This window comes from Spermophilus citellus (genome assembly GCF_964194105.1).
Source record: "Spermophilus citellus genome assembly, chromosome: 5".
NCBI classification, from domain to species: Eukaryota; Metazoa; Chordata; class Mammalia; order Rodentia; family Sciuridae; genus Spermophilus; species Spermophilus citellus.
The window spans coordinates 118,468,805-118,482,497 of NC_138186.1; the positions used below are offsets into that span (position 1 = coordinate 118,468,805).

At 37.3% G+C, this 13,693-nt stretch overlaps 1 protein-coding gene across 2 annotated transcripts in view; it reads left to right on the forward strand.

The window, feature by feature from the left end:
- The window catches only part of SLC16A10 (solute carrier family 16 member 10), a 117,094-nt gene extending 104,365 nt beyond the window's left edge, over positions 1–12,729 (forward strand). The window contains exons 4-6 of one of the 2 annotated variants that reach the window (XM_081293983.1): positions 743–886; positions 7,831–8,059; positions 9,871–12,729. In XM_081293983.1, coding sequence (XP_081150109.1) covers positions 743–886; positions 7,831–8,059; positions 9,871–10,103 — 606 coding nt within the window. In that variant the 3' untranslated portion in view covers positions 10,104–12,729. Of the gene's footprint in view, positions 1–742; positions 887–7,830; positions 8,060–9,870 lie in introns of those variants that run through there. The other variant, XM_081293984.1, reaches the window with a different exon arrangement.
- Positions 12,730–13,693: the final 964 nt, after the last annotated feature.

The window sequence follows — 13,693 nt, forward strand, 5'->3', positions numbered from 1 at the left end:
AATACACTTAGGAAACTGGAAACTGAGACCCTAAAAGTTAAGAACTTACCTCAAATCACTCTGAAGGATGGGACCAGGACTTGAACCCAGACTTGAACTCTGACTTTCCAGAGGCTTAAATGTTTTAACCACTCTATGAAACTGTTCTTGTATCTGTTTTAGTGCTATACAAACAGACAACTAGGGAAACTTATGCTTTCATCCAGGAAGCTCTGTTGTAACTAATTTCAGGTGTATCAGTTTGATTCATGTCCCCTATAAAAAATAAAATTCCAGAATTGACTCTCTTTCAGGGGGGCAGATAATATGCTGAGTCCTTGGGTAACCTTGAAAAAACAAGAGTATGTAGTACATTCAAAGATCTGTTCTCTTCTTTGAATGGCTCAATATTAGCTTATAAAGTATGTGCTGGTAACCCTCAACAGGAACAAAAAAAATTCTTACAAGAACTCATTTCTTTTTTGTGTAGGTGTTGTGGTGCTGGGGATTGAAGCCAGGATTTTGTGTACATTAGGCAAGCATTTTGTACTGAACTACATCCCCAGCTCTATTTTTTTTTTAATCAAGCCAAATCATACTAGATTTTCTTCATTGTTTTTATGAAAATTTATCACAGAATAAATATTTTAATTGGGAAGAGAGTGAGAATCCATAACAGAGAAGGCACATGTTTGATGAAGCCTCAATCCTTGTTAACTTTTTCTACCATATTTAGTGTGGTTTCTTTTTCATTGGTCTACAGCTGAAACATGTGAATGAAAGATTTCAAGATGAAAAACATAAAGAGGTGGTACTCATGTGCATTGGCATCACTTCTGGAGTTGGGCGACTTCTCTTTGGCCGGATTGCAGATTATGTACCTGGTGTGAAGAAGGTTTATCTACAGGTACTTTCTTTTCTTTCACCCCTAATTTATTCCTATTGCCTGGTAGCTCATTAAATGAATGTAAATTTTAAAATTCTATAAAAAGAAAAAAAAAAACTTTCTAGACATAACTTCCACAGGCAGTTTTTCAAGGACAATACCAGTCAAGATTGAGTTTGGACAACATGAGAAGTTGGCAATCAAACAATTTTCTTTGTTTTGTTAGGGAGTTCTACCAAAATGTTTTTGCCCATGGCTTCTTCTAAGAAAAATTCTTTATTTTTGGCACAGTTCTCATAATCATGAATAGATCCAGTGCATTTTATAATATCTTATGAAATTTGGGGTGTGTACGACTTTTTGCCTGCTGGGTGTTGTGGGTGGGCATAAACAAATGCTAATTTCAGGATCATTCATGACACTTAGGCAACAGATATTTAAGTGACTCCTTCAAGCCAGAAAGTGTGCTACATGCTGCAGATGAAATGTCGTCTGTGATACTTAGCTGAAGGTCCCATGGGAAGACAGATAAGACAGTGTTACAGTACAGTGGAATAATGAGTATGTTATGTAGGTCTCCTGGGAAAATCTGAATCACTAGTTAAGAAATGAGTAGTAGTTAAAGGACTGGGGGTGAAGTTCAATGGTAGAGCACTTGCCTAGCATGCATGAGGCCTTTGGTTCAATTCCCAGCACCATACACACATAGCAGAGGTGAGTGGTTGTTATATATGGATGGGAGGCTTGCTGGCTGGCTGAGTTACACAGTTAAGGAAGATAGGGAGGTGTATTCCAAACAAAGAAAACACGGGGTAAAGATGTGGAGATGTGTCTGGGAAACTGAATGTTTGAATGGAATAAAGAGAATAGTTGATGTTTGGGCTAGGTTGGGAAGGAACTTAATGTGCATGAGAATGGATGAACTTAATTCTGCAATCAGGAGTTGTTCACGTTTAAGGATTTTAAGCAAGGGAGTGACATGAGTTGTGTTTTATAAAGATTAATTGGATAGAATGGAGTGGAGGAAGAGGGGCAAGAGTTGAGGAAGTCAGAAAAGGCCACATATTGAATGATTCCATGTATATAAAATGTCCATAGTTGGAAGATCCATAGAGATAGAAAGTATATTGGGTGGTTGTCAGGGGCTGGAGGGAAGGGGGAATTGGTAATTGATACTGTGTGGGGGATTTCTTTTCGAGTGATGAAAATGTTCTAAAATTAAATGATTTTGGTGGTTCTATGATGTTGTGAATATACTAAAAGGCATTGAATAGTACCCAGTAAATGGGTGAGTTTTATATGTAAATTACACACACACACACACACACACACACACACACACACACACGAGTGGAAGCATGGGAACTAGTTGGAGATTATTGAAGTAGTTTTAGCAGGAGAAGCCAAGGCAGAGATGCCAGGAGTAAATCAGGAATATGAGAGTGAGTGTTTGGTGGAGCCACTTAAACTGGGTTTGAGATTTGTGACCTGGGTAACAGAGTAGATGAATTTCCACTCTTATCAGTGAAGGAGGATGATGAATTCAATTTTGCTGGGTCAAATGTCTGGTGCCTGTGAAGAAGCCAAGTTGAGCTTGGAGCTCCTGGAGGAGTATGGATAAGAGACTGCAGGACTTTGGTATTCATGGGCTTATGGAGTGAGTGGAGGACTAGGGACCTGCAAGGAGACCAACAGGGAGTGGCCAGCTTGGAGAGAAAAATCCAAGAATAGAGTGTTTCTAAGGGCAGGAGGCCAGCACTACGTCAGTAGCTAGTGAGAAGGAGACTAATAGATCTTCACTGATTTAGCAACAGAGAGGCCATTAGTGACCTTATAGAGAGCAGTTTCAATAGAGTGGCAAATACAGAAGATTGGACATGATTAATTGAATAAATGAAAATATAGACAACTATACCCAAAAAACTTGGCTGCAGAAGGAAGGGAAAGGAGAACCAAGAGGGAATTTATGATTTTGGGGAATAAGTATTTTGACTCGTGCTAGTGATCAGAGGCAGTATTTGAGCAGTGCCTTGAAGAAAAAGTGAAATTTGGAAATACGAAATTAAATGATAAAAGCATTTATTACAGATAAAGTAACTTGCATTAATTGACTGTAAGTAATAACAACCCCCATTCATTGAGCACTTTCACATTCAGATGATGAAGTAAGTGCTCTTCTTGCATTATCTCATTATCCTTGCCCATCCCTGTAAGGGTGGGACTGTCCTTATTTCTTTTTACAGATATGTCCACTGAGGAACAGAGAGGCTGCCTCACCATGGGTGTTTGTGTGCATGTAGGTCCAGAAGGAAGTACAGACAGAGGTGGTGTGCAGTGCTGGGAATTAAACCCAAGCCCTCATGCATATTTATGCACTACTTTTAAAAATGTATTTATTGAACAATGATTGTGCCCCTCTTTATCAATACCTTACTATGGACATCCTCACTTATGGTTGTGTAGTGAACACATAGCTGAATGTTCAGACTAGTTCCCAAGTGTCAAGAGAGCCTTCTAATGGGCATTTATTGTACTACAGAGCTTCATTTTATTTTTCAAAAAATTCTGAGTGCCTTCTGTGCCCCAGACACCAATCCAGATATAAAAAAGAGAGACATAGTCTCTGAGTTCTTGGAGCAGGACTTAGGCAGGAAAATGCTGGGTGTGTTTGGGATTCAGAAAACAGGGAGCCTCACAGAAGAGGTTGGAAAGCTGGGAAGGCCAGTGATCCAGGCCTTGAAAACCAAGACAAGGACATTTTACTGTAAGTAAAGTGGGCCCTTGTTGGAGAGTGTTGGTCTGGTTTTACATTCTAAAACTACTGTACACGCGCTGTGTGTAAAGGGTGGATTAGAGGAAGCGAAGCAAGAGTGCGGGAGGGGAGGAAGAGCAGGTAGGAATGAGAAGTGGTCCAGGTGAGGGATTCTGGAGCCTATTCTAAGGCTCAGAGGATAGAGTCATGCTATATTTTATACATAAACATTCTCCAGAATAATTTCTGAAAGTTCTTTCCCCCTACACATGGGACAGGCAGGTCTTTTGCAACACTTTTGTGTGGACATTTTAATACTTAGGTATTTTGAGTAATTTACAAAAGAAAATAGAACTTTCCTAACTTTCCCATATTTGGTCTGTTAGATGGCAGTGAGTTAAAAGTCAATATTGTGGATCAGATATTTTATTTTCAATGGAAAAGTTAGCCACAGACTGGCTTCTTTAAGCCCTTATGTAAATTTTTTTTCATCCAAATGTAGGGCAGTAGTATGTGCTTGGGACACCCAGTAGTTTGCGCTGAGTCACGGGGGGATGACTGGATTTTAAAGAGGCTGGTGGAGGAGCTGGAAAGTCCTTAGATGTGTCCTGGGACTGCTGGGAGCCACTGATGGGCTTCATTTGTAAGCACAGCAGCCCAAGAGACAACACAGCCCACCAACACAGAGCCCAAGGGTGCTCTACCACTGAGCTACACGCCCAGTCCTTTATTATTATTTTTTATTTTGAGAAGACAGAATCTCACTAGGTTGACTAGGTTAACCTCAAACTTGCCAACCTCCCACCTCAGCCTCCTGAGTCACTGGGATTATACTTTCTTCTGTTTTTCTTGGCCCAAGATTTTTGATTCTTTGCTTCTTCTTGGCTACAGCAGAGTCCAGCTTTGCTGGTATATACATTCCTTTTTCTTCCTCCCTCCTTCCCTGGCTGCCTGCCTTTTGACCCAGTCTTTCTGGGCTGGAATGCCCTTCTGCTTATCTCCTTTTCATTCCTTCGTTGGTGGTGGGTTTTCTCAGACATACGTGCTCCAGACTTTTGTCTCTTCAGGGGGCTGTGGCAGTTCATTCTTCCTTATTCCCTTGGAGCCACTTCTGAGTAGCTGCTAGTCCTAGAACACTGGGTGACATAAACACACTTCACAGCTCTCCCACATTTCAGGACACAGTCATCTCAGGTTTGGGAGGCTGCAGAGCAGAGGAGGATAGGTTCTGAAGTGAGTGTCTCACTAGCAATTTGTCTTTAGAACCACAGAGGACAGTGCTGAAGATACTTGGTGACTGCTTATGTAAAGTACTAGCTCAGAGAAGATGGTGAAAAAATCCTTGCTTTTATCATATTTTAATAATCATATTAAATACAGAAGGAAGATCCCAATTTGGAACAGTTCTCAAGAAAGGAGACCTTGGTTTCCCTGAATTAGAGGTCTTTGCTTATAGATAATCTTTTGTTTAGGAATATACCTGGTACTTTTTGCTTAAAAGTTCTGAATTTGAACTTTCATCAAGATCCAAGTTCCAGCTATTTTTAACCTAGTAATTCTAAAGGCTGAACAAAGTCCACTGCTCCTGGTAGAAGGATACAACTGAATTGCATTATATAGAATGATAATAGTTAAAGGAAATCTTGCAAAGTTCTGGAGTATATCCTTCATTGGAGGGGAAAGGCTGTGTTTACCCTGCTTTCTTCCTACCACTTTTCTTAACCTCACAGGTCTGTCTTTCTAGTCATGATTAAATGACTACAGATCTATCTGTCTTAAAGGTGTAATTTTGGAAGGATGAAAGGTTTGAAGGTTATAATTGTGTATGAAAGGATTGAGCGTGGTGGCACACCTCTAATCCCAGCTACTTGGGAGGCAGAGGAAAGCAGATGAGAAATTTGGAACCAACCTGGGAAACTTAGTAGGACCCTGTTTCATAGGACTGGGGATGTAGCTCTATGGTAGAGGCTTGATTTGGAGCACTTCCATTGTGTCATTTCTGTATGACATGGACATACTGAACGTGGACATCATGTCCATGTGTGTGTGTGCATAGGAATGGGAGGGTTGCAAATCATTGTCAGGAGGTTATTCCTGAGGAGGAGAGAACATGGGTTGAGTCCAGAAGCAGGGAGGGAAGCCTTTCGTATATTACAGTGTACGTTTTTCTAAGGTTTGAATTGTTTAAAGAATATATTCATGAGTTACATTTGTAATTTATAAAGGATCATGGATTTCATATCCATCTTCCTGTATCAATTTCTTCTTCCACTTCAGATGCAGTGGAGTGGCCAGTGTTGTCCAATTTTGTTTTTTATTCCACATTAGCATTTTACATTTTTCTAAACCTTGGAATGAGAGTATAGACTTTACCAAATGGAAGCTAATTCTAAATAATATCTAAACACTTAACTATTCCCCAGTCAGAATACAAGTCAGAGGCTCCATCGTCTTATCTAGGCTGTGGCACTGGTGTGAAGGGTCAGATGCACAGTAGTACTCGTGTGCTATAGAGCACAGGTGAGTGGGCTCCTGGCAAAGCACTTGGAAAGTGTGGTGGCCACTGTTTGCTTCCAAAACAGTTAGCCACCTGGCTATGTGACCTGAACAGTTCCCTTTAGTTTGTGAGTGACCAACAGGACTTTTGCCAGCTGCTTTTCTGCCCTGGGTGTCTAGCTAGAGGATATGAAAGTCTGGAAACTTTATATTGAATAAACCTATTAGAAACAACACTTGAATCTAACTGCGCCAATCATGTGTCTGCACAAATGCCTTCTGCTTATTCAGGTGTAGCTCATTTTTCCTCTTGAGTTATACTTAGATTCCTGAGCCAAACTTAAACTGACATGTCTCCAAGACTCCAAGAATGGCTATCTTTGGATAGAAATGGGGAAGGTGGGCTGGGGATGCAGCTCAGTGGTAGAACGCTAGCCTAATCATGTACCAGGCCCTGGGTTCAATCCCCTAAATCACCATCCCAAAATAAATAAATAAATAAGAAAGCATTAAAAAAAACCTTTTCTCTCATGTACATAAATTAAACTCAAGTTGCACTTATTCTTCTAGAGCCTATGATATTATGACAAAAAAAGCTTCCTTGGATGCTTTTAAGAAAACAAAAGCAATATACACATCTAAACAGTCCTTTTTTTATTAAGGCAGTACAAACCTAGAAGAGAATTAAGGACCTCTGAATCCCCTATTTAAATTTAACCCGAACTGCTGTGTTTAAGAGAAAGAACAAAGATTGAATGTTAATGCTAAATTTATTCATCTTTCAAATTGTGTCCCAGTATATACAGATCAGTATTTGAGTGTGAACCAATATTTATTTTGGGAGACAATAAAGAGAGACTGGAGGCTCCTAGGGACACACCTGTAATTCCAACTATTTGTGAGGCTGAGCCAGGAGGATTGCAAGTTCAAGGCCAGCCTGGGTAACTTAGTGAGGCCCTGTCTTAAAATAAACTTGTTTATAAAAAGAGCTGGGGATGTTGCTTAGTGTTAGAGTGCTTGCCTAACATTTGCAAGATCCTAGATTCAATCCCCAGTATCTCTAAAACAGCATTTCTTCTGCTGATTAGTAAATTGTCCAGTTTTAATTAGTTTTTGCCCAGAAAATTTAGTGTCTATTCCCTTCCATTTTTGTACTTACTATACTTTGAACTCTAGAATAATTTATTTGCACTTACTTATTTAAATGTCCATTGCTTTATAACCCAAGGGTAAAAATCATCTCTTATTCATTATTGAAATGTCTGCATATAACACAGTGCCTACCAAATAGCAGGCAAAATCAGGAGTTTGATTCTATTAGCTAACGCTAGTTGGAAGGTGTTTGGTGGTTCCAAATAAATATTCTGAACCTTATCTCTGGGATGATTCACATATCTTTGCAAGTAAAGTAGATGATAGTTTTGAAGGATAAAAAATATCAAGTGCTTGATGAATGAATTTGAGCCGATTGAGCACTGACTAGGTGCAAGATCCTTAAACCTCATAATCTCTAGTCCAAGGATAAATTTCTTATAGATTCTGACTTCAAAGAGTTTGCAGTAAATATATAAATAGTTTATCCTTGTCTCTAATGGATATTTTAAGAAAATTTGAATGGAACTCAGGGATCTGGATATGTATTTAAGATTGAGGGGATGGGAAATAAGTAGGGTCACTTTTTCCAAAAACAGAGTTGACATACGGTCATCTATCCTAGGTACTTTCCTTTTTCTTCATTGGTCTGATGTCCATGATGATTCCCCTGTGCAGTGTCTTTGGGGCCCTCATTGCTGTCTGTCTCATCATGGGTCTCTTCGACGGATGCTTCATTTCTATCATGGCCCCCATTGCCTTTGAGTTAGTTGGTGCACAGGATGTATCCCAAGCAATTGGATTTCTGCTCGGATTCATGTCTATACCCATGACTGTGGGCCCACCCATTGCAGGTAAATATAATGATTCTCCTGTAGTATATTAATTCAATAGCATTTTCTATTTTAGGTCCTAAGCCTCACTAATGTAAAATACATTGTAATTTATCAATTATGGTCCTTTTATAACTATACTGAGAAAGTATGCTGGAGAATTTCTCTTATCATTTCTAGCATCTAAAACAATAAAATGTATAAGAGTAGGCTTCTAGGCTTTAAATTTCCATAATTTCTAGGGGCTGGGGTTGTAGCTCGGTGGTGGTAGAGCGCATGTGTGAGGCACTGGGTTTGATCCCCAGTACCACATAAAAATAAAAACAAATAAAATGAAGGTTTAAAAAAATTTCCACAATTTCTATATTTCACTTAGAGTATGCTTTGGAGTAATTGGGAACATGATATTTTAAAAGATGAAGATTCTGAAAGATTTCTAAATGTACATGCTTTGTGTAAGGGATTGATTATACATATACCCCTGAGGAATAGTTCATAAAATAATATTTAGTGTAAACAACTCTTCATCGACAGTAAATGGGAAAAATGCAGCATATCCATACAATGGAATATCACTAAGCAACTTTTCACTCTTTTATATCATATAAGCTTATCCACTGCAGATCACAAGTAGTGCTTTAGTAGGAATGGTGTTTGCTATCAGAAGTGACTGCTAACAGACCAAGAATAAGGGATCTAACTGGAACCTTCCAAAGTGAACAGAATAATTATACACTGAAACTGGAAGCAAAAAGTCCTTAACCAACTAGAGGTTCTGAGGACATCATACTCTTAAGGCAAAATCTGATTCAGAGGATAAGGAGGTTGTGTATTTAGAGATATTATATATTTTTTATTTATATCCAGAATGAATATACACATTCATTTCTCTGTGGTAGTAACTAACTAGATAAATCCTCAGCTATTTATTTAACAAAGTCAGAGAAATATTCTGTGTAATATATTCCCTGGACATTTTAGATAACTGTGGTTATATAATAGAAGCTTTAAAAAATTAAGAAAACTTTTAAAATCCTGAGTCCTAGGTTTTGTTAGGGAAATTGGAAGTAAGGAGTACTGTAAATAACAGTCTCCAGAAGCAGAGCCCAAAGATCTATTAGAGTGTCAAATACACATTCTTATATTTTCTCCCCAAGAGCCGACAAGCCTTAGTATCTTCCAATGTATGTTTAACCACCTAATTTTTTAATCTTGACTTTTAGATTTACAATTTCTCATGCTTTTGGATTATAATTTAAAAGCGTTTCATGTTATTTATTATAGGGAAAAAACAGGCTCAATATTGGTTTGAAATATAGATATTTGAGTAAAGTTTCATCTGGATACTCTGTCCACCTTCAGCTAAGTGTTTTTTTTTTTTTTTTCAGTTGTAGTTAGACACAATACCTGAGGATCGAACCCAGGGCCTTGCATGTGCTAGGCGAGTCTTTACCGCTGAGCACCAGCCCCAGCCCCAGCCCCAGCCCCAGCTAAGTGTTTATATCGTGTGTTTGAATACCTCAAGAGGTCTCTAAGGGGCATTCAGAAAGCTGAAGCTTAGTTGCAAATATTTCTCCCAATTAATATCTTGGTGTGAGAATTCAGAAGCCTGTACTCAGTGATAAGATTAAAGATAGGAGGTCTTTCCTTCTTCATATCAGAAAAGGTTTATATTTCAGATCTGTTTCTTAAAAATGTCTGATATCTGATGTTTGAGTCAGTCCTACTGAGGTGAAGTTATGAGGCTGGGGCTAGGTCATCATTTTGAGTGATCTGAGGACTACTAAGAGCCACACTTGTTCTTTCTTGATGACAGTTTTTTCCCTTCACAGGGTTACTTCGTGACAAACTGGACTCCTATGATGTGGCATTCTACCTGGCTGGAATTCCTCCTCTTATTGGAGGTACTGTGCTTTGTTTTATCCCATGGATCCATAGTAAGAAGCAAAGAGAGATCAGCAAAACTACTGGAGGAGAAAAGATGGAGAAAATGTTGGACAACCAGAACTCTCTGCTGTCAAGCTCATCTGGAATCTTCAAAAAAGAATCTGACTCTATTATTTAATGTCTTATATACCTCCACCAGACTGGACTTGCTTTTGAATTTTAAGCAAGGTTTCCTTTTATATGAATTGCAAATTTCTTATTTTTTTAATCATATCATCAGAATAGCACAATAATTGGGAAATAGAAACCTTATTACTACAAGGACCATTTTCTGCCACTGGATAGCTGTCTGATATTTCCAGGAGTCTGAGGAAAGACTCAGTTGCAGGAAAATATGTCTAAAAGTTAAATATTGTGAACCTTTGAAGTTATCTCAGTCCAAAGCAACTTTGGAAACTGTGAATGCTATTAGCTTGTACAATTATTTTAAAATACCTCAGGCTATACTGAAAGGGTTGTGGTTTTGTTAGGTCTGGAAATATTTTGTCTGTTGTCTCACATGGTGTCTTCAGTTCTGGTACTCTTAATTTCTTCTGCTCTTTGGAAACTTTTTGCAAAATTTAAGCCTGTCTTCTAGATAATACCAGATCTACCTAAACCTCAAGTCTACGTTAAAGTTGCTTGCCTGAGAGGTAGCTGTGTGATTAGAACATACTGACTTGCTCCTGCATTGAGGGACCTTCTGGAAGCAGATGCTAACAATGTATTCAGTATTGATATGTGAGATGAAAAGCATCTGCTTCAGAAAGCAGAGCAGTTCAGGAGTAAGGCATTTCTTCTCATTACCTTTGTCCCCTTTGGGTTTGCAGTGAGTTTTATTCAAGTAGCCAGAAGCATCCCAGATTTCTGATTTTTTTTGACAATAAAGTAAAATAGAATATTTTTACCTTAGATTTATGGATTTTTCTGACTTTTGGATTCTTTAGCACTGGTATTTAAACCAATTCTTACTGAGCAGGTTATCAAGTTGGAGTTACCCACACAACGGGGAAGGACAAAATCCTTTATATTCATGAAGAAAATATCTTTCTGATAGAAACAATTGCTTAAATAGGTTTAATGAAATTAACCTATTTTATCCCATTGCCCTCAATAGAACACCTATAAAAATTAAATATAGTGTATTACTTATAGTATAAGTATATAACATATAAGATCCATTAACCCATTAAGTCCCAAGTTTTTAATTATGTGACTATTTCAACAACATTGACACAGGTGTATTAAAATAGGCTGGAAATAATAACCTATTTAAATTATATGTTATGTTAATTATATATTATTATATTAGTTATACATAATATATTAATAATATATAAGCTCTAGGTTATGATTTTCAACCCACTTTTTTTTAAAAGAGAGAGAGAGAGAGAATTTATATATATATATATATATATATATATATATATATATATATATATATATATATATTTTTTTTTTTTTTTTTAGTTTTCGGTGGACACAACATCTTTGTTTGTATGTGGTGCTTGGAATCGAACCTGGGCCGCACGCATGCCAGGCGAGCACACTACCGCTTGAGCCACATCCCCAGCCCCTCAACCCACTTTAATGTACCTGTGTCAATTTCATTGAACTCTTTGCAGAATTGAAAACTTGGGACTTAAGAGGTCAATGGGGGAGCTGAGGATGTGGCTCAAGCAGAAGCTCACTCGCCTAGCATGCACCACATACAAACAAAGATGTTGTGTCTGCTGAAAACTAAAATAAATAAATAAACAAATAAATATTAAAATTCTCTCTCTTTAAAAAAAGAGGTCAATAGGCCTTAAAAAGTTAAAGTACTAATAACAGAGAATTCCTACATTTCCAAAATTTTCTCGTAAAAATTTACATTCATATATGCAGTCATACATAACTTAATGACCTGGGACAAATTTTAAGAAATGCATCATTAGCTGGTTGTAGTGGCACATGTCTGTAATCCCAGCAACTTGTGAGATTGAGGGAAAAGGATCATAAATTTGAAGCCAGACTCAGCAACTTAGTGAGACCCAATTTCAAGAAATGCATCTGTAGACAGTTTCATTGGGCAAACACAGATTGAATTTACACCAAGATAGTTACAATTTTACTAAGCAATATAATCTTATGGGACCATCATTATATATATAGCCCAGCATTAACCAAAAAGTTGTTAATGTGGTGCTGTGTTTATCCTAGTATGATCTCCATTAATATTTGTTACTTTTTATTTATAAATATTGTTATAAGAAAACTATTAGTTTTGAGTACCCAAAATTAAAAAACCAGCTATGTTGTGACACATTATCCACTTATAAAAACTGGAACACTTCCTTATATGTTTAAAATTATACTTCAATACTTTAGACTTTTAAAAATCAATAATATGCAAAGTATATTTCAATCTTAAGTATAGATGAATATTAGATCTTTATTCATCTATTTCTAAATTATCTATAAGGTAAGAAAATTTTATTAGCTCACTATTTTTCTTTTCATCTTCTATTATCTTTAAAAGGCAAAGTCCTACTCTTCAGCTAAGAATGGAACTATCTGGAGAGCATTTGGATTTGTAGTTGTTGGCTTGGGAGGGACGGGTGGGGGGGCTTGAAGGATGTGAGGCTGTTAATTGAACAGCTGGAAAATCCATTGACTTTTCAGTATAAGCTTTCTCACTTGCCACTTTGAAAGTTCATAGTGTAAATGCTAAATATGGAATTTATTTTTAATAGGATCTTAAATAATTTTGATTGTGAAGATATTCAGCAACTTACCAGCCCACACAAATAGTTGCAATTTACTACTACCCCCCACCCCAACCCCTGTACTAGGAATGGAACCCAAGACACTCTACCACTGAGCTACATTCCTAGCCCTTTTTGTTTTATTTTGAAACAAAGTCTTGCTTAGTTGCTGAGGCTGGCCTTGAACTTGCAATCCTGCTTCAGCCACCTGAGTAGCTGGGATTATAGGTATGTGCCACCATGCCCGGCTGCAACTTACTACTTCTAATAGTTTCATATTCAGTGGTCTTTGATAATTTGTTTGCAAAAGATTCTGTGGCAGGAATTTTAAAACTACATTTTGATTACACTGCCCTTTCATGTTTGTGTTTTATGATAGTATAGTATATTAAATCCTTCATTTATTCACTCCCAGTTATCCAAGATATTACTTTCATTCCACAACATTATCACATTTTTGAAAAGTTCAGTAAAAACATACAATTAAAACCAGTCATCAAATTTGCCATTATAAAAATCTTCCTTCCTTCCTTCCTTCCTTCCTTAGCAGAGATTTCAAAAGAACACCCCTCTACACACACACACACACACACACACACACACACACACACACACTTTACAGAAAGACTTAATTCTAAAATGGAAAAGACCTATAAAGACCTCCAAATTGCTTTTTCTTTCAAAATCTGGCTAATTTTTGAGATGGCAAAAGATAATATGAAATCTGAAGACTTGGTCTTGCTTGGTTAGTGACTTAAGTATTTAAATAAAAACTTAGATCTCGGCATATTGTGTTTGTGTATGATAATACATATAAGAATAGTATATAAGTAGTTTTCAGTTTAATGAAATGAATCAAACTATCTGTAACACTGAAAGGGTTCACTTGTAATAGAATTTCATAGAGAATACCCTGAAGTCAGAATAAAGGGTAAGATGCTAAATTCCACTAAATAAACATTTTGGAATGTGTTATTTGGTA